Source organism: Mchenga conophoros, linkage group LG20, assembly GCF_057382185.1.
Source record: "Mchenga conophoros isolate Kocher_MC1m ecotype Shallow Benthic linkage group LG20, M_conophoros_male_GT1.1, whole genome shotgun sequence".
NCBI classification, from domain to species: Eukaryota; Metazoa; Chordata; class Actinopteri; order Cichliformes; family Cichlidae; genus Mchenga; species Mchenga conophoros.
The window spans coordinates 21,043,747-21,068,150 of record NC_140545.1 but is presented as its reverse complement, the minus strand read 5'-3'; the positions used below and the strand labels follow the sequence as shown (position 1 = coordinate 21,068,150).

Genomic DNA, 24,404 nt, shown 5'->3' with positions numbered 1-24,404 from the left:
AGAGTATGACACAGTATGACATTACTGCGCAAGACCAAAGGAGAAGTTGCCTAGCTGGTGTTTTCTTACCCTTTAACTTTTCATAACGACCATGAGGACCTCTGGAACATTTGTCTGCCTATTTAATGGTAATCTATCAAAAGTACTTGCCTTGCCATTTTTTTCTTCAATTGCACACTTATCTGATTAACATGTGATGTTAAATGGTTTGGGATTTTGCAGGTCCAGCTTTCTGTTTGTTGTTGTGGATAATACAGCATGCAGCGGAATCACTTCTGCTTTCAGCTCCAGAGGTGGTAAAAGCAACAAACAGAGGGTCTGTAAAGGTGCCTTGTCAGTATGACCTTCAGTACAAAGAAAACACAAAGTACTGGTGCAGAGGAAAGATATATGAGTTTTGCAGGATAGTGGTAAAGACACCAAAGAACCGTTCTACCAACAGAACCTTCATTGCTGATGATAAGGAAGTGGGAGTGTTCAGTGTGACTATGACATCTATCAGACAAAGTGACGAAGATAAGTACTGGTGTGTCATCGCGACTCCTGGAAGAAATATCTTTATTGGTGTCAGCCTCCTCGTCTCCCAAGCAGGTAAACTTCAGCTTCAGATACTTTATCATCAGATGTGCTATTGCTGATTCAGTAGTTTCTTTCTTTGATTACACAGAATAATCACCAAACTTTAAAGTTGTAAATGTAATCTATTACTACTCTAGAAAGGCCAGCTCGAGTGTTGTCTGAACCTTTTGGCTAAACTAGTTAAACAACACATTGTTTGCCTCACAATCATGTTGTTTGTCATCTGAACGACCAAGTACGTTTCTGAGTAAGATTCTTATAATTTTCAAATCTAGGTGACCATCTATATTCATCTGAGACACTGACAATTTATCAACATCTTAATCAAAGACTGATCATAATTGTGGTGGGGATTTTTTAATGTTGCTCCACCACAGCGAAATATAACCCAACCACAAGTTGTACCTTTGATTTGACCTTCTAACTATTAGCATATGAGTCTGAGAACACCTTTTAAATTACACTGCTTGTCATCTAGTAGGTAGTATGGAGCAGAAAATATATTGTATATAAAAGATGATTAAACTTTAACAAAAGCTATATTGTAAAAATGGTCATTTCTGATATTTGAATTTTTCCACTTTCAAATTTAATTGTTATTTCTCATTATTTCCATTAGCTTATAAGATATTATGTTATTATTAGATATCAGATTATTTCTTGTTCTCAACATCTGTTGAAAACACCTGATAACGCTCTGAACTGCTTTCTAATGCGATTATAAGGGGAAAGTCAGTATTAATATCAAGAATATCATTTACTGACTTTTAATGCAAAGTCTTCTTATCCACAGTGACAACCCCAACCACCAGCACACAAATTACTCCAATTCAAGATGAAAAAAGGTGAGAAGAGTCTAAGGCTATTAAACTGTTTTCTATATCACCATCAACTCTTTATATGTAGTAGTAAACATTAGAATAATCATCTGTCCAGTACAAAAATAGTAACAGATAGTAGTACGTATAATTTATTTATTTATTTATTTATTTTAAATCTAGTTCGTGGGTGACTCTACGTTGGATTCTCTTTATTTTGATGCTGTGTTCTTTGGCATCAACACATATCGCTGAATGGAGAATAAAGACTGCAAGGAAAATATGACTATGACAACCATTTTACCCTCAGAACCTATACATTAATAGATTAAGTCTTACACTGTCATCATTTTCAAAAGGAAACATGGGTAAATTGGTATTAACAAAATCCTACTAAAACTATTCTTCCAGTGGATGTTCATTCAATGTGTGACCTGAGCTGAAAATAAACCAAATGAAAAAGAGGCTTTCAGACTCTTTTGTTTTTTCTAAGTATTTAAATGATTTAAATGTCATTCATTTTAATGTCAGTGCCTAAGATAACTTTAGGCTCAACTATTGAATATCCTATCAGCTTAAAATTAACAGCCTCAAATCCTAGAGGGCCCTTGGCTTTCACTTAATTTATTTGCAGATCTCATATGGGCGGGCACGATGATTGTTATTCTCTTTGCGATGAATCTCTGATATCTAAGATTTCTGTCAATATTGCATTCCAGAGATCTGAAAACCATGTGGAATAAAATTTTCTTCATATTCAAACACAGGGTGAACTATTGTGAGGAGCTCCTTCTAAAAGTCAAAACACTCACAATAAGTAGGTTGGATCATTAGGATCTCTCTAAAGTTATTTGAGGATTGCAATAATATAGTTTCACGCTTGCTTGACTTTTGCTTCTTGCCCTCAGTAATACATAATAGTCTAACAGGTTACCTGGAGCTGAAATGAGTTACTATCCAAGTTAATTTATGTAAACTTGTTAAAGTGATAATCAAAAGTGGATTACACTGAAATTCCTCAAAATTTTCCCATATTATGCACACAAAGAGAAGCAGTGATGATTAGTGATCATTGTCAAGCAGATTTGATTACCCTGGTAGTAATGGCTGTAAGACGTTGAACATCTATGACTGGTGTTCATTGCCATTACACCCCTATACAATCTAATTCAATAACCCTGCATTTAATCTTATTTTATAGAAAAATATAATGTTCACTTTATCTCAGAGGCATTGAATCATTTATTCTCTCGCTGTGCTGCAATATGTGTTGCCTTTGATATTGTGTCCCTCGTGCAGGTGGGGGTGGACAACAACATCTCTGAAACCTTTTTAACTGCAGATATCAGGTATTTGTAGGGATGGGTATTGATAAGATTTTCACGATTCCGATTCCATTTTCGATTCTGTTTAACGATTCGATTCTTTATCGATTCTCTTATCGATTCTTTTTAAAAAAGGAGAACACTAAGTTCGATTAGCTTAGAACTTTGTTTTATATCTTCTCTTTGAACAAGATAGAAATTTAGGAGTAACATGGCCTTACAAACCCAACAGTGAGATCTTAAGAGATCCAGCCTACGGCTCTTCAATGGGTGTCACAGGGTCCCCAGGAAAAAAAATTGTAAATGTAAAATAATAAAATAAATATTCTTCTGTAGCAATAACAAAGCATAACATAAATTATTCAGTAGCAATTACACAAGAATATCCAGTAATGTCCCTGCCTACAATTAAACACATTCACTTACCTAAAATTGGGGGCATCTGCTGTGGCAAATGGGTTCAAGCCAGTGTTTCCAACTTAGCGACTTTGTCGCTATATTTAGCGAGTTTTCAGACCCCTTAGCGACTTTTTTTTTTTAGAAAAAAAGGTCGCTAAAAAAGGACGTGAAAGCGCGTATCGATTTTACTCTCAACAAGCAGTGGGTGCTGTAACGCAGTCAGTTCTTCTTTTACTCGTATGCTGTTTTGTGGATCACAAGGTTTAAAACTACTTATAAACACACACACAAAGTAACTCCACCAGAGTGCCTATTTCAGGTCACTTTTGCCGGTCCAAGCCCGGGTAAAGGAGCAGGGTTGGAATTGTGACATTAAAAAAAACAATAATTGCTAAAATAAATTTAATTTGTAGTTCTAAATAAACTAAATGCATTTAGGAAGTTTTTTACTCACTTTATGTCTCTTCCACGATGTTATTTCTCTCTCCAACAACATAGGTTACAATTAGATTAGCATGACCAATTATGCAAATCAGGCGATGACATCATTTAGCGACTTCTAGCGACTTTTAGGACAGCCAATAGCGATTTTCCTTACTGAGGAGTTGGCAACACTGGTTCAAGCCTTTTACCACAAACTTAGTCACTGCTCGGTGACGTTCGTCTATCCTGGCCTGAAAGGAGACGCTACCGGTAGACTGCAGCGAGAACTGCCAGCATCTGAGCCAGACTCTGTCTGTCTCATCATGGTCACCTAAATGCACAGTAATGGCAGGTTTTGTAATAAGGCAGATCGCGCTAACATAATATGCACTGTTAGTTGATTATTTACCTGCCGCATTAACGGGAGAGGACGTGCAAACGTTACCGCTGCTGCTGGGTTGAGATTCACGAGTCCGGAGCGGAATTAAAAACATGACATTCATTTAAGGTTATCACGTGTTTTGTGAGCAAATGCTTTTGCATATTCGTAGTGTTTCCTCCCTTAAATGAAGTATCTACTTTGCAAGTATTGCAAGTTGCCCTGTTGTCATCCGTTCTCGTAAACTTTTGAGCGTTTGAGCCGCTTACGCGCCGTGTTTCCTGTCAGGTAAATGACGCTCCGCAACGTGGTGACGTCATTCGGGGCGACTGGAATCGATAAGGGAATCGTTTGCAAAAATGGCAAACAATTCCAAGGAATTGAAACAGTGGGAACCGGTTCTCAACAAGAACCGGTTTTCGATACCCATCCCTAGGTATTTGTCACACGTTCCAGTAGCTATGTCAATGTAAAAGTAAGTCAGTATTCAAAATATCAGCACCATAGCACTAAAGCTGTCTGACTAATATCATTATTCACACCTGTGCTCTTCCAGCTGTTTGTGTAAAATAATTTCTGTCATGAGAGAAGAAAAAACACCATTCCCTTCATATGTAAAAACGGACTATAAGGTTTAGGTGAAACATTTCATTTTAGTCTTCTAGGTTGTATAACCCAGACCCAATAGCTATTTCAGTGTGCATGTGGGAATGTGAGTACAGTTTTGAGACAAGAAATACATTGTTTAATGCAGTGGTTCTCAAACTTTCACAATGAGTACCACCTTATAAAATATATGGCTCTTAAAGTACCACCCTTATGACCCACATTATAGTACAGTAGTATAGGCCTATTTAACACCATATACTGTTTACATGAGACAATTTTATTTCTTATATGAATGTTATTGTCATAAACAGGATGTGACAAGTGATAATAATAACAACTGTACTGCATTAAAACATTCACAGCAGGTGGGATATCCCGTCTTTAAGTGATGAGTTGACAAACCCCGCTTCCTGTTTTTAACATGTTTTAATGCTTTGTATCTTGTTCCATTTATTCTGAACAAGCCCCTAAAAAGTTAGCAATCACTGTCGGCCTCTCTCAGTTTTTATCACCACTATTCAATTAAAGCTCAGTTTTTAAAACCTTACGATGTAACTAACTGACTACTGCCCAGCCCATGCAGCAATATATTAATGACTAACCTCATATTGTAGTTTGATTATCTCAGTTTTTCTCTGACTGAAGTTTGGTCCGTTTACAGCATGCCATGTGATTACATTTGTCCCTAACCATCGGGAACCATCGCGTTAACTTTATCAAGTGGAAAAAAGTTAGCATTCATCCTCCAGCTTCACTCTGTTTATATTATGCTAACCACAGCTGTATAGTGAGCCACCACGTAGCACATCATTATATAACAGCTAGCCCAACTTCAGTAACCGTAAAAAACTGTTTCGTTTTCTGTCTTAATTTATGTCAGAAGTGATAGCAGAACTGTACATTTTAATTTTTCAGAAATCCCTCAATCAGAACATGGTATATTATTTAATCTTACAATTTTGGGAGAGACTTCTTGCGTACCACTAGAGGGAGCCCACGTACCACCAGTGGTACGCATACCATAGATTGAGAATTACTGGTTTAATACAACAGTTTTCAGCCACCCCTTGTTTCATTTTATTCAGTTTCCAAGGACCCATTTTCTCCTCTTTTTTTTTATTCCATGCTATTGCTTAAAGTCTTAACCAATAGCAAAGGTCAGGCTTTCCAAGAGTCTTTCAAAGTTCCAATTCAGAAATTAGCTGTTTTTTTCACTTATTTTCAGAGGAATCTTTTTTTGTTTGATAAGCCACTTAAACACTGACATATGGCTCATTCAAGAATAAAAAAGGCTTTGAACTCAAGGGCTGAACCAGTGTTGGGTCTACACATAACCAGAGGTGTGAAGCAACAAAGTACAAATACTTTGTTATTGCACTTAAGTAGAATTTTCAAGTATCTGTACATTACTTGAGTATTGATTTTACTAACAACTTTTTACTTTTATTCCCTACATTTTAAACAAATATCTGTACTTTGTTCTCTTAACATTTTCAAAACAGACTCATTACTTTTAGTTTAACGCATTTGAGAGGAGTTGTTATTTTAAAACACTGCAAGCCTTCAAACTTCAAACTGATTTGAGTCTAAACAATAACATGTGAAAGGCAATTATGTTTGCATGTTAGTCACCAGGAGATGCGGCATAAAAAGAGATGAAAGATACAAAAGTCTGTGTGTGCCATAGTCCGGGGTTGAAGGGGGATGGTGTTTTTATTCATTTATTTTTTGGCACAACATCCCATAAACTGTAGCTGCAGTACCTCACCATAAGACAGGCGAGCATAAAGGCGGTAACATCTTTTAATAAGTGACAGAATCAGCAGTTCAACTCATACTGGAGTACTGTTAACACTAGCATCTGTACTTTTCCCACCTCTGCACATAACAGACAACATAGCAAAGAACCAATTTTAGGTTGCATTGCTAGATACTTAGTTACTAGTAACTAAAATAAATTACTTACTTACCAGTAGCCTGGTAAGTAAGTAATTTATTCAAATATCTTTGCTTTAAGATGATTCGTTTTAAAAGGCATAAAATTGTAACTTGGCAAATTTGTTAACTGTGTCTTAAAAACAAACAAAAAAACAACAGCAGATGAACAGTATCTGAGATTATTTTTCTTACAAAATGAGAAAAAAGAAGAAAAAAAACATTGCAAAAACTTGGTACAGGACCTGAGTAATGCATCTGGACTTTCAGCCTCATCCGAAATGTTCTCAGTGGAAGGGTTTGTGTCAAGAAGTCATTCTTGTGGAGGGGAAACTCAAAAAAAAAAGGCTGAGGTCTAACGAACTGCACAAGAACTGGGCACCAAAGCATCTGATTGGCAACAGCCAACAAAAGGCAGCCAATATCCAAAGAATCCGAAGAAGAGCTTTATATGTCCTTCAACAAGCCTAGCCTCATGAAGGCTGGTTAAAGAAACTGCTTGCCTTAAAGAGTTGATGCTGTGTTGAATAATAAAGGTGGATATATCAAATATTGATTTTCAAGCTCACTGGTGTTGCAAAACCTCTGTTTTGCCATTATTTCTGTATTTTCATGTATGTTTCAAGACATTTCAATTAATCACTGCTCTGATTTCCAATTTTCGTAGCAAAATCGATGCTAAATAAATATAATAATCTTCTTATTCATACGCATATCACAATCACATGTAAATTTTATGAAGTCATTCGGATACTGTGTTAAGTTTACAATACCACCGGGAGGGGATACAAGGTGAGAGGAATTTAAGAAGATGACATCATAACTTCTGCAGCATGAACCTCGCGCTTAACCTCGTCTCAAGATACTACGTATCTTATAACAACGTGAGAGGAAGTCACCTTTCAGTCTAAAAGCACAGAAAGGAACGTTTGAAGCGTCATGCAAAAGAGTTCGTGCATCATATTAAACCTATATACAAAGAAAACGCCTTAGAATAAAAAAAATTTACTTTCAGGTTTAGAGAACTAGCTTTTACAATGAATGGGTTTTGTAGCAACATGTAAATTTTTTACTTTGAAACTGTTGTCCGGTATTATTCCGTCTCGCTTGAAAGTCGTAGTGGAAGTCGCTACTCGCATACTGGCTGTACCAAGTTTTTGCTCGCTGGTGCCAACGCCCGGCGAAACAGACTGCTTACGTTAGCTAGCAGTGACACAAGAGGGACACGGGTACGTAGCTAAAACATGTAACTGGCATATTGGGAAGTTGTGCAGTCGTCCGATTTTGTTTGTGAACTACGCTTTTCTATATTGACCTCATAGAAACTAATGGAGCGTTTGTTTACACCCTTACGTTATCCGGCTGCTAAACTAGCTAACAAGTTAGCATTGCGTTAGCAGAGTTTGCTAAATGATGCGCAAACATGATTCAGTTGCCAGTAATTATTTAAGTAGTTATCGCCACATTTTGTGACTAATCTAAAAAAATGTTTACATACACTAAACGTGGGAAGGTAATTTAAATGAGTAAGCAAGTCATTAGCTAACGTTAGCCTTCAGACAATGTTGTTGATAGCTGGGTGTGACTCTTAGCTGTTTAATTCTAGAAAACTCCGCTGTTCTACTTGGGTTCCATCGTCTCATTAAGAAGTTATTCGCAGTGGATACGACAGAACATTTTAATAGCTTAATATTGTCTCTAGGTGTCTAAAATATTAAATATTGGCCTAACCTTCGTCAGTTGTCACCTCCTCCTTGCAGGTAACGTGATAAACGTGATTGCCAGCAGCTTCAGAAAGCACAGAGATGCAGACTATCAAGTGTGTGGTGGTGGGTGATGGAGCAGTGGGAAAAACCTGTCTGTTGATTTCATACACCACCAATAAATTCCCCTCAGAATATGTACCAACAGTAAGTTTTCACAAACAAAAAATAAATGTTTTCACTTCAATGTGCATCGTGGTTCAAAATATTCTGACATGTAACTTATTCTATCGCAGGTGTTTGACAACTATGCAGTAACTGTAATGATTGGGGGTGAACCATACACCCTTGGCTTATTTGACACTGCAGGTACAATTCATTTTAGTTCCACTTTTAGTTAAATGTGTTAGTTTTATTTAGTCTGTCTCTTGGTAAATTATTTATGTGTATGTGTGTGGTCTCTCCTTAGGTCAGGAGGATTATGACCGGTTACGACCTCTAAGCTACCCGCAGACTGATGTCTTCTTAGTGTGTTTCTCAGTTGTTTCACCTTCCTCGTTTGAGAATGTGAAAGAAAAGGTATATGATTTTATTCTAAATACAGAATTTTTTTGGTTATTGAAACCCCGTAACCTGAGAAATTCCAAAATGGTCAAAATAGTAAAGAACGTGAAATACTGATAATGAAGACAAAGACAACAAGCAGATCATGTTACCACAGATAATGGTCCTAATAAAAGAGGTTGGGGGGATTTTTTTTTTTTGTTTGTTTGTTTCAAGGACCAGACAACTCTTGCTGCTCCCTCCCATTTCTTTCTTTCTCTCTTTCTTTCTTTTCTCAGTTGCTGGATAATTTATACTTTGATCACTTTGGAACAGGTTTTGTGGGGAGAAATGCCAAGTCACTGATATGGATTCACCAACATCCCACTAGACCAATACCTCTAACCCTCATGTAGTGGCCTCCCACTATAGGATGTGAGGGCCGCCCAAAACAACTTTAACTGGTCTAGATAAGTAGAATTGTAAACAATATGCAATAACTTTAGAGATAAAAGAAAGATTTATTGCACACAGAGCAGAAACACTGCTTGACCCTGGCCATTATTGACCCTTTCTGTGCCACCATGGCTACTTCTAATGAGGATCATCCTGAGCCATCCGTGGTGTCCAAGGTTATGACGAGCATAGTTTAGCAATAGTAGTGATGGTTCTAGTTTTATTATTGTAGCTTTTCCCCCCCTATCGCTCTATCCTGTAAAAATATCAATTTGGACTGAATAGAGCCTCACATTTCCACATAACCTCACAACACGTTCATACACATGCAGCTCAGTCACACGCACTAATTTTAATGAAATGTGAAATATGCAAATATATACCTAATGTATGCATGCTTTGTTTGTTTGTTTTTTCTCTCTGTGTGTTCCACATGTTCTCTTTCGTTTTTTTTTCTGTCAGTGAACTAGGTTACAATGTTGTGCTGTGATTTCAAGACTGTATTTTATTTATTTTTTTATCTTTTACAATCTGTTGTAGTATGTAATTCAGCCATACATGTTATGTGAAAATTAAGATAACATGGTTTGGTTAACACATTCTCTACTGAAGACACAAAACCCGGCCTTAGGGGGTCTAAAACTACTGTACTCTTACCGCTGGTTCTAAGCCTGGATAAATGGGACTTTAACAGCAGGTGTAAAATCTATGCTAAGTCAATTTTGGACCAAATTAAAATGTGACGACCCCTTGTAAAAATAATGGAGTAATTGAAAGTGCCTATTTTAATTTTAGGAATTGTAGAAATATCTGGTTAGTTTGTGGGTTTCTTTTTCTCTGTGGTCCTCCAATAATAGAAAAGTTTATGAAAATGCAGTGCATTTTCTGGCAGTCATGTAAAATAATCTGTAGATCCCTGTTTTTGATGAGTTTGTTTTGTTTTTTCCCCACCAGTGGGTTCCTGAGATAACTCACCACTGTCCCAAGACCCCTTTCCTGTTGGTAGGCACTCAGATTGACTTGCGTGATGACCCGTCTACAGTGGAGAAGTTAGCCAAGAACAAACAAAAGCCAATCACTCCTGAGACAGCAGAAAAGCTGGCTCGTGACCTTAAGGCAGTCAAATATGTTGAGTGCTCTGCTCTAACACAGGTAAGATCTCTCATTACACAATACACTAAAAACTGCTGTAACAAGCATGTTTCTGAATGCAATCTCTTAACATGGGTAGAAGTGCTTATGTTTTGCTAACACCACTTACCTAAAAACTCCCATCTAACACTGTGTACCTGTCTTTCTTCTTCCTTTTCCTCTTGCTGTAGCGGGGATTGAAGAACGTATTTGATGAGGCTATCCTAGCTGCTTTAGAGCCCCCCGAAACTCAGAGAAAGAGAAAATGCTGCTTGTTCTGATGTCTTCTTGAATCTTGCTTTGCCTCTCGATCGTATGCTGCTCATTCATTGTAAACAAATGTCTGTTACTAAAATAAGCCCCATGCTCTTTCAAACTTTAAACCTCTGTACCCATTAACCTTTTTCCTTTGTTTCATGTGTGCTTTCTTTTCAACTAATCTCAATAATTGTCCATGCTGCCTATTGACGATGGTGCCAATCTTTAGTTCTTCACCTTGCGGACGAGTCTGTGTAACCTGACATGTCTTTGAGGGGTGGTGGGTTGTTTTTGTTTTTGTTGGGGTTTTTTGTTGTTGTTTTTTTTTTTGTTAAGCAAACATTCCCTTACATTAGCATTGAGCTCATCCGTTGTACCCTATTTAAGCATCAGTGCTACTGTCTTTGACAGTAATATCTTTTTTTTTTTTTTTTCTACTGCAGCATCAAAATTTTCACAGGCTTTTGTCTTTAAGACAACTTGATCACGAGGGGAGACTTGTATAATGTTATTTCAATAAATGAAAATTTTGATTGCCATGCTCCATTTTTACTCAGCTTTCTTTTGCGCTCGCATATTTCCAGAAAATGGCTCTGTTTTGAATATTAATGTTTTGTTTCCACAGAAAGGATTAAAGAATGTGTTTGATGAGGCAATACTGGCTGCCCTGGAGCCACCTGAACCTAAGAAAAGACGTAAATGTGTTCTGCTCTAAGTTTCGCAGCAGTCTTCACACCAGTTTCCAAATCTAGGTTAACAGTACTGAAGAGGTTTTCTGCACAAGCACATTCCACTATAAGTTGAGATATTTTTAAATATTAGCCTTCTCACATACTTAACCTTAAAACATACTTTGTGTAAGACTGATACACTTTGTCATAATTTGATGCCATTGAAATTTTGTACACAATGTGAACACTGAATGCTGACACTTAAGAAAATTCTAAGGAACACTTGGAAGTAATGTTTTGGTTTGGCCACGTTATCTTTGCAGAGGTTTCCTTGCAAAAGAAGTGATTATGCAAAGATATTTTTATAGAGCTCCTGTTTCAAGAGTCCTATAAAATAGAGCTTTAATAAATTCCCTTAAAGTTATAAATTTGCATTGATTTACTACTTGGGTGTCTGTAGTTGCAACATACTGTAAAGCCTGCTGTCATAAAATGCTTGTTTAGGGAAAGCTCCACTTAATCTTCTCAACATAGTCTTAAGGTAAATGTAAGAAACCTAAAGAAATATGGAACTTCTGGGTATGTTTTTATCGTCGGTCTGATAAAAGTGGAAAATCTATTTCACTGTTACTATGAGTTTGAGTACAACTATATCCAAGTCATTTGCTTTTTCTGACAAGCATCAAGGAGACGATGTATGTCCTCAGTGATCATCAACAGATGGTAAAGTTAAACTTTGTGGAAGTGTAACTACTCCTAATGTTTGGCCAGTGACCTATATTGTAAACTGCAGCACCATTAACAGGTTGAGATCCTGTAGAAGTTATTAAATTACTTAACTGATAATTATTGCCTTTGACTATCCCTTCCTAGATTGTGGGCTTGAATTTAATTTGTAAATATAGTGAAAGTAACTCGTAACTTATTGACTGAAAATTTGTATGTCACTAATGAAAGACTGAAAGAACCTTAGCTGAAATCACATTAACCAGAATATATTTCTCTCTTATTTTTTATTCAATTTCACAAAGTTGGGACTGTATTTTTGTTTGTAATAAAGGTTCACAATAAAGCAGTATTATGATTATTAAATCCTACTTTCAATATTTCATTTTGTCATGTTATTAGATGGTTCAAACTTGAGAACCTGCCTATAGTTACACATACATACGTTTGAACTACCAAAGACATCAAAACTGATTATTCAGTCATTTTTTGTTACAAATGTTTATTATCAATAAGGAACAACAGGTCAATGCAAACATAGTTCTATCGTTGGTGAGCCAAATAACACTTCTAAAGTATTACAATAGAATTCAGATAAACCCAGGATAATCTCATTATTGAGGCATTATTGCCTCAAATAATGAGATCAGCCACTGACGCCTTCATGCAACTACAAATATGTTCTCACCCAAGTTTTAAAGTATATGAAGGAAAGGTCAGACACAACGTTCAAAAAGCCTGAGAGCAAAGCTGTATTTTTTTTTTTCAGGAATTGCAATAGCTCTTTGGTATTTAACCAACCTCAGCACAAAAATATGGTGATGTTAGAGATCCCCCATTGTGGAGTTTGTAGTCACTGTGGCTACATTACATGAAGAATGTTTCAAATGTTTTCTACAAGCCTGTTTAGATTTATGCATGTGCACTGGTGGGGGAATAAAAGACATGGTACAAAGTAACTGTAAAGCACAACAATACACTTTCATGAATACAGTATATGGTTTAATGTGTTAACATTTAAGCTCACATTATCATTTCCAGTTCTCACACTACAAAATGGAAAGAACAAAAGGCAGGTATCTTTAAGGCAAATGCATAGGTTTGGTTTAGGGCTGTAGCAATAATGTAAACAAAGTCACACTGCCAGACAAGTAAGTCAAGGTACACATGAACCCTTTCACACATGAATTATGACAACCTCAATCATCATTTTTTCACAAGTATTTTTATTCATCTTTAGGCATGAAAAGATGAATAAAATACTTAAGAAAAAAATCCTGATTGAGGTTGTCATAATTCATGTGTGAAATAACAATAATTACAACGAAACATGTCATACAGGTATAGCAACATTAAACAGCCAGTGGGTGGCAGGGTATGGAGTGACACATCAGTGTCCAATGTAGTGGTTTATGTGCAAGTATAGAAACAACACTGACACAAATACAAGAAAACAGCCTTTGAATAGCTGCAGCGACCACTATACGTGAAAGGGTTAAATCACTGGATACTCAGTCATCTCATATCTGTAACGGAATACAAACATATCGTATAGAAATCATATTTGCACATTATTTGACAGAAACCTCATATAGCCAAAAGGACAGGTTTTGTCCCCAATAACTGTGTAGACAGTCTAAAGCAAACCAATCACTCGGTGGAAGTAACTGGCTCCTGGTTCAGTAAAACTCAGGTGCTTGTGTCTGAATTAGTAGATGTTTTTATAAATGCCTGAAAATTTCAGGTGTCCCATTACATCTGGCATAAAGGTAATACAGCATTTCCATAAAGAAACAACAAGAAATCACAACGGAAAAACAACAAGAAAATACAGTGGTGGTAGTTTAATGGTCTGGGGCTGTTTAGCTGCCTCAGGACCTGGAAGGCTTTGTGTGGTAAATGGAACAATGAATTTACCAAAACATCTATTTCCCAAAACATCCTGAAACAGAATCTCCTGCCATCCATTCATGACCTCAACCTAAAGCACACTTGGGTTCTGCAGCAGGACAACGATCCAAAATACACCAGCAAGTTCACCTCAGAATGGCTTAAAACAACAACAAAATGAACACTTTGGAGGGGCCTAGTAAAAGTATTGATTTCAATCCGATTGTGGCATAACCTTAAAAAGGTGGTTCATGCTCAATCAGGAAGGGGCAAACACTTTCTCAAACCAGGGTATACAGGTAATAGCTTTTCAGATCTACATTAAGTCATGCTTCTCATTGCACCATAACGTCTCAGGATGATATACACACACATATACAAAACTTCCTATTCCAAACCTTGTGCACATATATTAGTCATAGCTCCAGAAACATGAATGGATGATAAGTAAGATGTAAGAAGATAATGCGCAATTGTAGGCAAACTGTCAAAATATGATGCTAACTGTCAATATAAAACAGTCAAAAAACGGTTTTATCCATTTTGTTGGTTTAAGATGCAAAAACATCTAAATTAAAAGCAGGTTAAATAAGTTAAACATGATTAGTATAATTTCAGAGAAAGTTAGTAAGCACATGTTAAATGAATCCCACCGACTACATTTGTAGTCTATGTGTCCAGTGTTGGAAATAACTCAGAGCTGCCAGTAATGTGAATTCCAAAATGTCCTTTCCACCACCTTAAATCCCTCCCTCTACGTGTAAATCGAATGTATCCTACTCCTGGTCCATATTTATGAAACACATGGGTAATCTGAAAAACAAATAATCAGTCAGACAAAAGTTGTCCTTGGGTTTTCATGCAAGCGTTTTGTTGTCATACCTGTTTCCATTCTTCACGTCCTGTGCCACAGTAAATAGTCTCAAGTGAAAAGATCTCAATAAGCTGCTTCTTTTGATCTAGCAACTCTACCCGGATATCATAACTGCCGCCACAGTCGAAACGTGAAAGAATCCTAAATCAATAACACAATCCAATGAAAAAAAATCATTGGATTGGATACACAAACATGTATCAATAATCATTTCATCTTAGACTGAACTTTATGAGTACAAACTGTGCCTGGTGAGCCATATGTTTAATATTTAAACCTCAAAAACCTCTAATGACACAAAAACTGATAATTACATAGTACTTAGGTTGAGAAATAGATTTTTTTTGTAATTTTTTTTTTTTACATTAGTGTTATTTTCATGTGCTTTTCATTTTTATCCAATGACATTTCCCATTTTATATGGAACATGGCCTTACTTGTGAACAGTTACACTCACTGGCCACTCAGAAATGCCTCAATTTTTCATGGCATAAATTCAACAAGGGACTGGAAACATTCCTCGCGGACTGTATTCAAATGTTCTCCACAGTCAATCATTTTGCTTACATCTACTTTTCTTTAATACGATTAGTTATTAATAAGCAGTCTGTTAAAGACCCCATGTTTATTCTCACCAATCAGATATTTTGATATCTGGTTGGGCATGATCCATAACAGATGGACTGTAACCTTCCTTCTCCAAGTCAATCAGCTGTGACTTTATGCACATTCTGTGGGGGAAAAAATGGTTTTCATGCTACATAATGTGCACACACACATTAATAAAGCAGGACACTTGGTCTCTATATGGTGTCAAGACCAGGAAATAAAAAATATAAGAACAAAGTAACCGTAAAACACAACAATACACTTTAATTTTTGTTTTCAAATTTCACATAGTGCTATATAGTATATGGCTTTCAAGTTTCCCTCTTAAGCATGTGTTAACATTTAAGCTTACATAATTATATCCAGTTCTCACATACTACAAAATGGAAAGTAAAGGCAAGTATGTGTAAGGCAAATATGGATTAAGTCACATGCTGGCTTCCGGACAAACAAGTCAAGGTGCACAATAAATCACTGAATACTCATTCACCCTACATCAACAACAGAATGCAAATATAAATCATACTTGCATATTATTTGTTCAATGAAACTGGAGGGGTTCTTATGTCTGAAGCAGTAGCTGTTCTCACAAATACCCGAAATTTTCCAGATAAAATAAAATAAAATAAAAAAATTACAGGAGAACACAAAATGTTTAATTTAATCAAATTATACAAATGCATCTTACAAATCATTACACAAAGTAAAATTTTCCAAACATTTTTTGTTTTAATGTTGATAAATATTGGCTCATGAAAAGTTGAGAGGAACCAAACCTGAAAAGTAGAGAGGAAGTGGAAGAGAATGGATGGATGGGCTCATGAAAATCTGAAATCCAGCTACAAGGTAGTGATCATTTTATTTTGAATTTGGGTAAACTTTTAGATGTATTTGTACATGAAATAGTACTTAGCCTGTCAAATTAAACAATACTCTGTAATCTTCAGTATTGACATCACAATGACAATCACAGAAAGCAAGTTTAAGGTGTTATTTAAGGTGTTCTGTGTGAAACATTAAAGAAAATAGCTTTTCACTGGAAAACTTGTGCACATACAGAGATTATAGCTCTGGAAACATGAATAGATGGTCAGTGAGATGTAAGAAGATAATGTGCAATTGCAGGCAAATGCAGGATGGAAGAACTGGACAAATTCCAACAAGCTACGTGTTCACTGCTGGACATATTTCAACGCTGCTGTCTGTGACACGTATTCCATACCATCCAGCCCAGAACTGTGTGTCCTTGCCACCATGCCTAAAATGAATGTATCTCACTCCTGGTCCATAGTCCCGGAATACATGGATCATCTGAAAAATAAATATCAGTAAACCAAATATGCTGGTGGGTTCTGCACTGTTACTAAACTTTATTAAATTTCACTTTGTACATACCCGATTCCACTCCTGATCATTCCACTGATCAAAGAAAACAGTATCAGGAGCATAGGACTGGATAACCTTCTGCTTTGCATCCAGCAACTGCACAAGGATTGAATATTCACATCCACAATCCCATCGTGGTGCATACCTGTAACGAGGATGTATTTGTGCAAAGATTAGGGATCACCAATCATATCAAGCTACGTTTTTCTCTCTTATTATTCAAGCCTTAAAAGGGATATATTCCTATATGTCATCAGTAAGTTTTGTTTAGTTCCACGGTTTCAAAAACTAAAAAACCTTTTATTTTGGGCATGACCTAAAGGTTTTTGTTAAGTGCAAATTTTTTGCACAAAGTAGGGTTTTCAAACTTTATCTCAACACCATTCTCTATATCAACAGGAAAATTCTGACCCCATGCCACAACAACAGAACTATTTGCAAAGAAGTCATGTCCCAAAAAATGTAATTTAGCAAAGCAAGTTTAGAGATATTATTTGTTTTACAAACGATTTAGATAATTTCATTACAGATCGAGAAATATTTAAGAATGTATTAATAAACCAAAGGCCACAACAAACATGACAATACTTAACATCTAAATAATTTAATTATTGTATAGAAAACCTATATTGAAAATTTAAAAATGAACTTTTCTACTATTGCAAAAGTAGAAGTGCTTATTATCTTGTCCACATCTGCCTGCAGTCTCTCTCTCATTCAATGTTCACACAGCTCCGCTTCTGTCTGCAGTTCTTTACATCCTCAGTGCTGCTCTTCAAGCCCACACTTGTATGATTCGGCTGCTCTGCTCCAGGTTTCACTCTTTTTGCTCAGATTAGTTCTCCACACTCTGTGATCAGTTCAACTACAGTTTCCCCGCTCCTCTGCACAGACAGCAACCTGCCCGGTTCTCCATGTGTCCGTAATCCGCACTGTCACATCTCAATTTTCCATCCGCGACACATTCAGCCTGCAGTCATTTTTCATCTTTAATCTAACTACAGTCCGCTAGCAGCTAGGTTAATAATAACAGATGGCAAATATAGCTATCAGTTAATTGCTAATAGAGAAATGGTTAGTGTTAACGTATGCATTTATAATAACGGGAGCTTTACTAACCTCTCGAAATTCTTGAAAAGTTTTGTTCAGTGTTATGAGGATTTACCATTTCATCTATCAGCGAGAGGAGGAGCTATGTGCCTGACTGTCTGCATTGGTCCTGTTTAAAGTTGTGTGTCAGCTAGAGAAGGCCCAGATGGCTCTGTTGGTATCAATGCTGTTGCAAATGAATATTTTTTGTATTGATTAATATCAAAGTATGATTTTAACAACCCTAATGTACATTTTAAATGCTTTTAAAAAGTGTAATTAAATGCTTTTTGCAACTAACTAAGGAACTAACTAACAAACTGTTAGTATGTCATGTGTATTCATCTCACCAATCAGATATTTTGATGTGTGGTTGGAGGTTATCCATAAAGGCTGTGCTGTAGCCTTCCTTCTCCAAATCAATTAGCTGCTCCTTTGTGCACATTCTGCAAAAACAGACATGATTTTAAAACAGTTTAACATTTAATACTAGTACAGTGGTCCCTCGCTATATCGCAGTTCACTTTTCGCAGCCTCGCTGTTTCGCAGAGTTTTTTTGGTGCAATTTTACATGTTTTTTTTCCTTTTTATCCTTCTTCTTTTCTTTTTTTTTACTGGCTGTAGACCATTTTCAATCAATCAATCAATCTCGTGGCGTGTCTCCTATACAGTACAGAATGCGTTCAGCTTGTCAAATTTACATAAATCTTTGCTAGCAGAAGACAACAAACACAAAACACAACAGTGTCGACGTCAAAGGATTATAAAATGCATTAATTGAAACCAAACAGTCAGATAAGTCAAACTTTACTCAACTCATTCTTCTTGCTTCCTCTACTTCCGTACCATTGATTCATTAATGTTGCATTCTCTCGCAGCTGCTCTATTCTCATGTTCTGGCCCTGAAAACAGGGTTTTGGTTTTATTCTACAATACTGGACTTATTTTTCTACGAAGGTTTGAACTTTGAGAGTGTTTAAACGAGAGAGAAACGTGTGAAAATGTTGATGCCTGTCTGAGAAAAGTGTATAAAGTGTGTAGTGAGGTGTTTTACAGCCTTAAAACATCTATAACAATTGTAAAATATACAGTTCACTACTTTGTAGATTTCACCCATCGCAGATTATCTTTAGAGCGTATAAACTGCGATAAACGAGGGAACACTGTACATCATTTGAACTAAGCATATAAAAATAATGGTCATTTATTTTTTGGAGGACCACTGGTAAATACTCACCCATAAGAGGTCACAAAGTTTTTCTTGACTACTTCATTTGGATGTGCCACCATAACGTCCTCTAGGTTCCACCCATCACCACCATTCTTTATTGTCCAACCTGCCATGTTTTCTAGGAAAGAAAGAAACACAGAAAAAGTTTGCATCTTATTTTAAACAAAAAAGGTTTTTCAAATCGGTTGTTGAGCTTCAAGGATTCTGACCTTCTCCTCTTGTATTCTTGAGGAGATTTCTTCTTTTCTTGCATAAGAAGTAAAATAACCTCCAGTCTTCAGGTGTTTTGGAAGAATCACAGAGGTTGTATCCTTCTCTTCTACATCTTACTCTCCATAAAGATTCACTGTCAGCCACTTCTTTCCACTGTGAGCACACCAACCGACAAACATGAACCACCTGGTCGGCCGGAACACATAGGAAGATTTCCTCCAGGATCTCCAGAGGAACAGGGAAGAACTAAACAAAAACAAAACAAAAAAAGCATTGATAAGGTGGAGCTTTGAAAAATTAGTTTAGTTTTCCATCACTGCACCTGGATCAATAGTCCCAGCTGTTTACATAATCTCACCATTTGAACTACATCAGCATTTTACAATATTATTGATTTCCACAGACAACACAAAAAAAAGAAAAAGAACAAAACAAAAGCTTTTAAAAAATTAACTTTTCAAGCACTTCATTCATGAACTTTCATTCACAGGGTGGCTATAAAGCACATTTGCATTCCTTCTAAATGAGGTTCCTTTGTATTGCACTGAAATAGTAACTATTTAAACTGTTTTAATCACAAAACCTAGAAACCAAAGATGTGTATGTCTTGCAGACAAAACCCTGCCTCTGAATGTATTTTTCTTTCTACACAAGGATTGTTGCTAGACTGGAATTATAAAAAAAAAAAAAAAAAAAAAAAAAAAAGAAATGTTCTGTTGTGCTATGATTGTTTTCTTTTTCTTCTGATGACAGGCAGCTACTGATGACTTAAGCATCAGAAAAGGTTCCCCAGATGGTAAAAAATGTCAAGTTGGCCATGTTGCTTGTTTAAGTGACACAAATCTCCCTTTATTTGTTATGATGCAAGTTCAACCATCCAGCTAACAACATCCTAGTTAATTCTCTTCATCTGGATGTATTGTTTTTTTATTGGGAACAATCATTTCATCACTCATCCAAGTGACTTTTTCCATTCTCCAAATCTGAAGATGTTTCTGAGTCAGTCATTATGTGATGATGATCACATCAGTGTGATGCATAATCCTCTCTGCAAAAGTTTTACATTTGTGCCAATAGACGCAAAACCTTTGCACCTCTTTACCTACAAGATTCCAAAACCATTTTAGCTTAAAACCTGCGATTGTTCAGGGAATATAAAAGATAAAATAAAAGACATCAAAGGATCCCATCTGACTCACTGGATGGGCCAGTTTCACCAATATTTCATTATATTTTGCATTCTTTCTCCTTAATGCAGATTTATGGTTCAGCAGGAATTATAGAAAAGGAATTGCAAACCCATTTGAAACTCTGTAACCTGGCGTTCACGTCTCTAGGGGGCAACCCCAAAACCCTGTGATTGGTCTGTTGAGTACCCTTGTTTCCTTCTCCAATACTGCTGCGTCTTTACCTGACAATATAAAGCGCAATGAGGCAACTATTTGTTGTAAACTGACACTATATAAACCTGAACTGAACTTTATCACTTTGCTCTTTTCCGTTGCTGGCTGATGGACAACAAACAGCACATGCATAGACAAAGCTCATTCAGCAGTTACCTTGTGTTTAAAAGTCCAGTAAGGCACTCACCTCTTGAGCCGAGGACGAGGTTGCCTGCTGTGCTACAACGTAGCTTGTGCCAGACTTTGAACTCGCAGTACCATAGCTGTGACTTGCACCCATGACTTTCGTTTTCCTCTTCATGCCCTGCGACGAACCAAGGGCTGTAAAGTAGCCTGATGTTACTATACCCCCCTCGCTGTCTTCTCTAAAAACAAGTCTTTTCTAACGTCGTTGGTGCTGACCCACTTGTAGCCGACAACGCGGAAGTGCAGCTAGAGATAAGGTCCAACTGTTTTATAGATTAGAAGTCATAATGTTACAAGACTAAATTTAACCAACGACAAGTGACTCGTTTAATTTCTACAGTCAAAGTAATCACTTACGGGAATACATGGTTTGTACTCTCATGTTACGTTGCCCTTCCTGTCAGTTGCGGTGGTATTTACCTCGAGACATTCGAGTCGCCCTTCATAGGCGGGGTTATGCTCTAAAATGCTACAAAGGTAGTTCGTCCACAACAGTCACTCCCACTGTGATTGCACTCTCTAGCACGCAGTAACTGAAGAACACAGACTGATTATGTTAATACCGTAAAACACCGGGGATACTCCGGAAAACATACCTAGCTAACACTCTTCTAAGCCTTCTTGACGGAGACTTCCGCTATGGGTCATCCGGGGATTTTCCCCCGTTTTTAAATGAACAATTTCGAACAGCAAATAGACACTATTCATCAAATCGTTTCTATCAAATAATTTACGCAGCTTATTTCATATATACTGTAAGAAAGTTTTAAGGTATTTCTTTTTCCAGCTTTCAAACAACTTGGAATATTTTTTAAATATAATTTTTAATGCTAGAAAAGTAAATAATGAATGATAAAAAAATAATAACAATTAATAATAATTAAAATGTTGTAGTATACAAGTCTTGATGCATGCTCAAATATCCAGGTAAGGAAATTCCAGGATTTCACTTCACTGGAAGAGAAATCACTCATTCAAGTGACTTCTCTCCCACTGAAAAGCGCAACGTCCAGCTGAACAGATTCAACATTCTGGGTTATTATCCAACATTTCACATGTCTGCATTGCATAAAATCACGCAGAGATGAAATTTTCATTTTCATCTCTACGTCTATGGGTTTAGAGGATCAGTTACATTTGTATATCCGTTAGGGTTAAATACTCACTCAAAAGAGGTTGCAACATTTGTTTTGACTGCTTCATCTGGATGTGGTCTCCTAAGCAACCCACTGATCGCCACCATTTCTCAAGATCTCCCAGCCATTCAGTCCTTCTAGAAAATAAACAAATAAATAAATAATAGTAATAGTAATGGTGTTTTAAATGTTTTGGATTTATGTGAAAATGAATCATACTACTATGTTAAGTAAAGTTCATTTTATGGTTACTTACCTTCTCCATTTGGATTCTTGAGGAGATTTCTTTTCTGTTTGGACAAGAAATAAAACAACTTCCAGTCCTGTTTTTTTTTTTTGAAAAACTACAGATGGGATACCCTTCTCTTCTGCACCTTTTTCTCCACAAAGATTCGCTGTCAATCACTTCCTTCCACTGATGGCATACTAATTGACAAACACAAACCACCTGACAGGCAGGGACATTTAGGAAGATCTCCTCCAGGACCTTAAAAAAAGAGAACAAAAACAGAAAGATAAAGAGAGCACACGGAGACAAGGACAAAATATAAACTGTTAGAAAGAAGTCAGTGATGTACACTAGTAAATGCATAAGGACTGAAATGTTAAGTGCATCATGTGCCGTTCCCAGCAGCCAGAGTTTATAACAAAACAACTAAGAACGTTTCAAGGTCACTGGATTCTGCCCTAACTGGGTTTTATTAAAAAGGACATTTTTAAACCTAATTTGAGGAGATGTCTGTAAATCAAATCGAAACTGGGAGCTGCTTACAAGGGAGAGAAGCTTGATAGCTGAATGCTCTGACTCACAATTTGCTTTTGGAAACTAGGAACCAAAAGCAAACCTAGAATAGAAAGACCTCCACTGGGATGATATATTATAATGAGGCCTGGTCCCAGTAAGTATTGCTGTTGTACAATTTTGGATTCAATGGAGGTCTTTCATGGAGCTTTTTGAACAGCCTAATAATAAGGAATTACAACACAAAAAGACTACAGTAGTGCAGATTACTACTATTTACAAACCACGTTGGGTGTGACTGCTATCAGAACTGAAATCTGATATTGCAAAGAGAAGTCGAAGCGACAACAGTCTGACACATTTTAGACTCCTTAAAAACATGAATCATACGAATCTTGGTGCACTATATCTATTACTCCACCCAGCAAAGTGGGGGTGAGATATATCATAATTGTACCAATGTTCGCCTGTATAAAATATTATCCTAGCAATGTTTATATTTAGTTAGAAACAAACTTTCTGGGGTCATTGGGGGGTTTGAGGCATTACTTTCCCAGCCAAAATACAGGAAAAGCATTTATTTCCAACTAAGAAGTTGTTTTTGTTTTTATTAAGTGCATATTTTCCTTTTTAAAGAGTGGTGTCTTGGGCAAAATGTTTGGCATTTACATTCAACTGAATGTAAAACCACTAGGCGTGGTTGCATTACTCGTCCAGCCAGCAGCTGACTGTGACTGGGGCCTAAAAGTAAGTGCTGGTGAAAACACAATAGAAGTAATTAAGGTGCATATTTTTATTCTTCACTCTAACCTCAGTAGTGGGTCACTATAACAATGCGTTTACATCACTACAGAAAAAAAAAGTTTGTTTTCTGTAAATGAAAAATAACAAATTTTAAGATCATTCGAAATTTCGACCTAACTTTTTTAAGAAGCAAGCTTCGGCATGAGGCAGCCCCTTCGGTTTGACATAAATAACTGATGAGGGAAAAATGTTATTACTTGTGGACAAATATGGACTTTTTGTATCAAAATGTGCGAAACAGCAGAAATATTCTAAGTTGTAAGTTCTGAAACAAAGAAAAATAAAAATGTTACAATTATGCACGATCGTAGTTCTTCTGTATCTACTGCATTGCTATGTTTTGTCTGTCCCTCCTTATGAGGATCGTCTTTTCGCCTTCATTGCGGTTTGATGAGAAGTTTTACTTTCCTACAGGAATTTAATATCCAAACGAGGCAGGTTGATGTCAGATTTTGTGTATTTGTGGATAAACTGCCATGATCGATTTCCGGTGTATTGGAGATTTTGCGACTGCGGTCAATTTTGCGCGAGGAGGATAAGGTGACTAAAAATGCAATTAACGCGGTTTTTGTTTCTGTTAACCTGATCGGTTCTATATTTCCAAGTAACTTTTAGGGACTCTTACATCTGCATTGAAAGATGAGGCTGACGCTGTTGCAGCTGCTGAAGACTTCTTAGGCGGACTTTGGTCCGGGTCGGAGCTGCTGCTTTCATCCATAGTGCTCCTCACGTCTTCGACAACCAGTCCAGTCCATTAAAATGCTCGGTCCTCTGCCGAAAGAGTCTTAAGTAAAGGGAAACTGAAGTGAAACAGACGCCTAGATTTCAATTAGTCAACTGACGTGGTTTCCAGTAAATTTCATCCCAGGCAATAATAGTTCAACAA

At 36.7% G+C, this 24,404-nt stretch overlaps 4 protein-coding genes across 6 annotated transcripts; 2 read left to right on the top strand and 2 right to left on the bottom strand.

The window, feature by feature from the left end:
* Positions 1-1,858, top strand: LOC146550724 (CMRF35-like molecule 3). Its single transcript, XM_085260048.1, has 4 exons — positions 1-128; positions 223-591; positions 1,373-1,424; positions 1,581-1,858. Exons 1-4 carry the CDS (start codon positions 92-94, stop codon positions 1,681-1,683), a joined length of 561 nt encoding a protein of 186 aa, XP_085116174.1. The 5' UTR covers positions 1-91; the 3' UTR covers positions 1,684-1,858.
* A 5,512-nt stretch (positions 1,859-7,370) lies between these two features.
* LOC146550723 (cell division control protein 42 homolog) lies at positions 7,371-12,321 on the top strand. 2 transcript variants are annotated; one of them, XM_085259972.1, is made up of 6 exons: positions 7,371-7,696; positions 8,228-8,377; positions 8,467-8,539; positions 8,640-8,749; positions 10,124-10,321; positions 10,492-11,093. In XM_085259972.1, exons 2-6 carry the CDS (start codon positions 8,273-8,275, stop codon positions 10,579-10,581), a joined length of 576 nt encoding a protein of 191 aa, XP_085116098.1. In that variant the 5' UTR covers positions 7,371-7,696; positions 8,228-8,272; the 3' UTR covers positions 10,582-11,093. The 2 variants fall into 2 exon arrangements, with proteins under 2 accessions (XP_085116098.1, XP_085116097.1); XM_085259971.1 differs by lacking the exon at positions 10,492-11,093 and adding an exon at positions 11,184-12,321 and having other exon boundaries at positions 7,376-7,696.
* A 1,361-nt stretch (positions 12,322-13,682) lies between these two features.
* Positions 13,683-15,463, bottom strand: LOC146550722 (F-box only protein 6-like). The gene is made up of 3 exons (XM_085259973.1): positions 15,355-15,463; positions 14,728-14,860; positions 13,683-14,658 (listed from the first exon to the last, which is right to left on the bottom strand). The coding sequence occupies exons 1-3, from the start codon at positions 15,447-15,449 to the stop codon at positions 14,515-14,517; spliced, it is 372 nt and encodes a 123-aa protein (XP_085116099.1). The 5' UTR covers positions 15,450-15,463; the 3' UTR covers positions 13,683-14,514.
* A 103-nt stretch (positions 15,464-15,566) lies between these two features.
* LOC146550721 (F-box only protein 6-like) lies at positions 15,567-21,511 on the bottom strand. 2 transcript variants are annotated; one of them, XM_085259970.1, is made up of 7 exons: positions 21,194-21,511; positions 20,838-21,099; positions 19,244-19,493; positions 19,041-19,152; positions 18,154-18,249; positions 16,724-16,859; positions 15,567-16,639 (listed from the first exon to the last, which is right to left on the bottom strand). In XM_085259970.1, exons 2-7 carry the CDS (start codon positions 20,949-20,951, stop codon positions 16,493-16,495), a joined length of 855 nt encoding a protein of 284 aa, XP_085116096.1. In that variant the 5' UTR covers positions 20,952-21,099; positions 21,194-21,511; the 3' UTR covers positions 15,567-16,492. The 2 variants fall into 2 exon arrangements, with proteins under 2 accessions (XP_085116096.1, XP_085116095.1); XM_085259969.1 differs by having other exon boundaries at positions 20,838-21,511.
* Positions 21,512-24,404: the final 2,893 nt, after the last annotated feature.

Bases quoted from the DNA above. Each gene is read 5' to 3' on its own strand.
- LOC146550722 (XM_085259973.1), bottom strand. From the start codon at position 15,449: ATGTGCATAAAGTCACAGCTGATTGACTTGGAGAAGGAAGGTTACAGT. The intron at 14,861-15,354 runs GTGAGAATAAAC...TTATTGATTTAG, and splicing joins GATATCAAAATATCTGATTG to GATTCTTTCACGTTTCGACT. The intron at 14,659-14,727 runs GTATGACAACAA...TTTGTTTTTCAG, and splicing joins GACGTGAAGAATGGAAACAG to ATTACCCATGTGTTTCATAA.
- LOC146550723 (XM_085259971.1), top strand. From the start codon at position 8,273: ATGCAGACTATCAAGTGTGTGGTGGTGGGTGATGGAGCAGTGGGAAAA. The intron at 8,540-8,639 runs GTACAATTCATT...GTCTCTCCTTAG, and splicing joins TGGCTTATTTGACACTGCAG to GTCAGGAGGATTATGACCGG. The intron at 8,750-10,123 runs GTATATGATTTT...TTTCCCCACCAG, and splicing joins TTGAGAATGTGAAAGAAAAG to TGGGTTCCTGAGATAACTCA.
- LOC146550721 (XM_085259969.1), bottom strand. From the start codon at position 20,951: ATGAAGAGGAAAACGAAAGTCATGGGTGCAAGTCACAGCTATGGTACT. The intron at 19,494-20,837 runs GTGAGTGCCTTA...GTTTTTGTTTAG, and splicing joins CCTCGTCCTCGGCTCAAGAG to TTCTTCCCTGTTCCTCTGGA. The intron at 16,860-18,153 runs GTGAGATGAATA...TCCTCGTTACAG, and splicing joins CACATCAAAATATCTGATTG to GTATGCACCACGATGGGATT.
- LOC146550724 (XM_085260048.1), top strand. From the start codon at position 92: ATGAGGACCTCTGGAACATTTGTCTGCCTATTTAATG. The intron at 592-1,372 runs GTAAACTTCAGC...TCTTATCCACAG, and splicing joins CCTCCTCGTCTCCCAAGCAG to TGACAACCCCAACCACCAGC. The intron at 1,425-1,580 runs GTGAGAAGAGTC...TTTTAAATCTAG, and splicing joins CCAATTCAAGATGAAAAAAG to TTCGTGGGTGACTCTACGTT.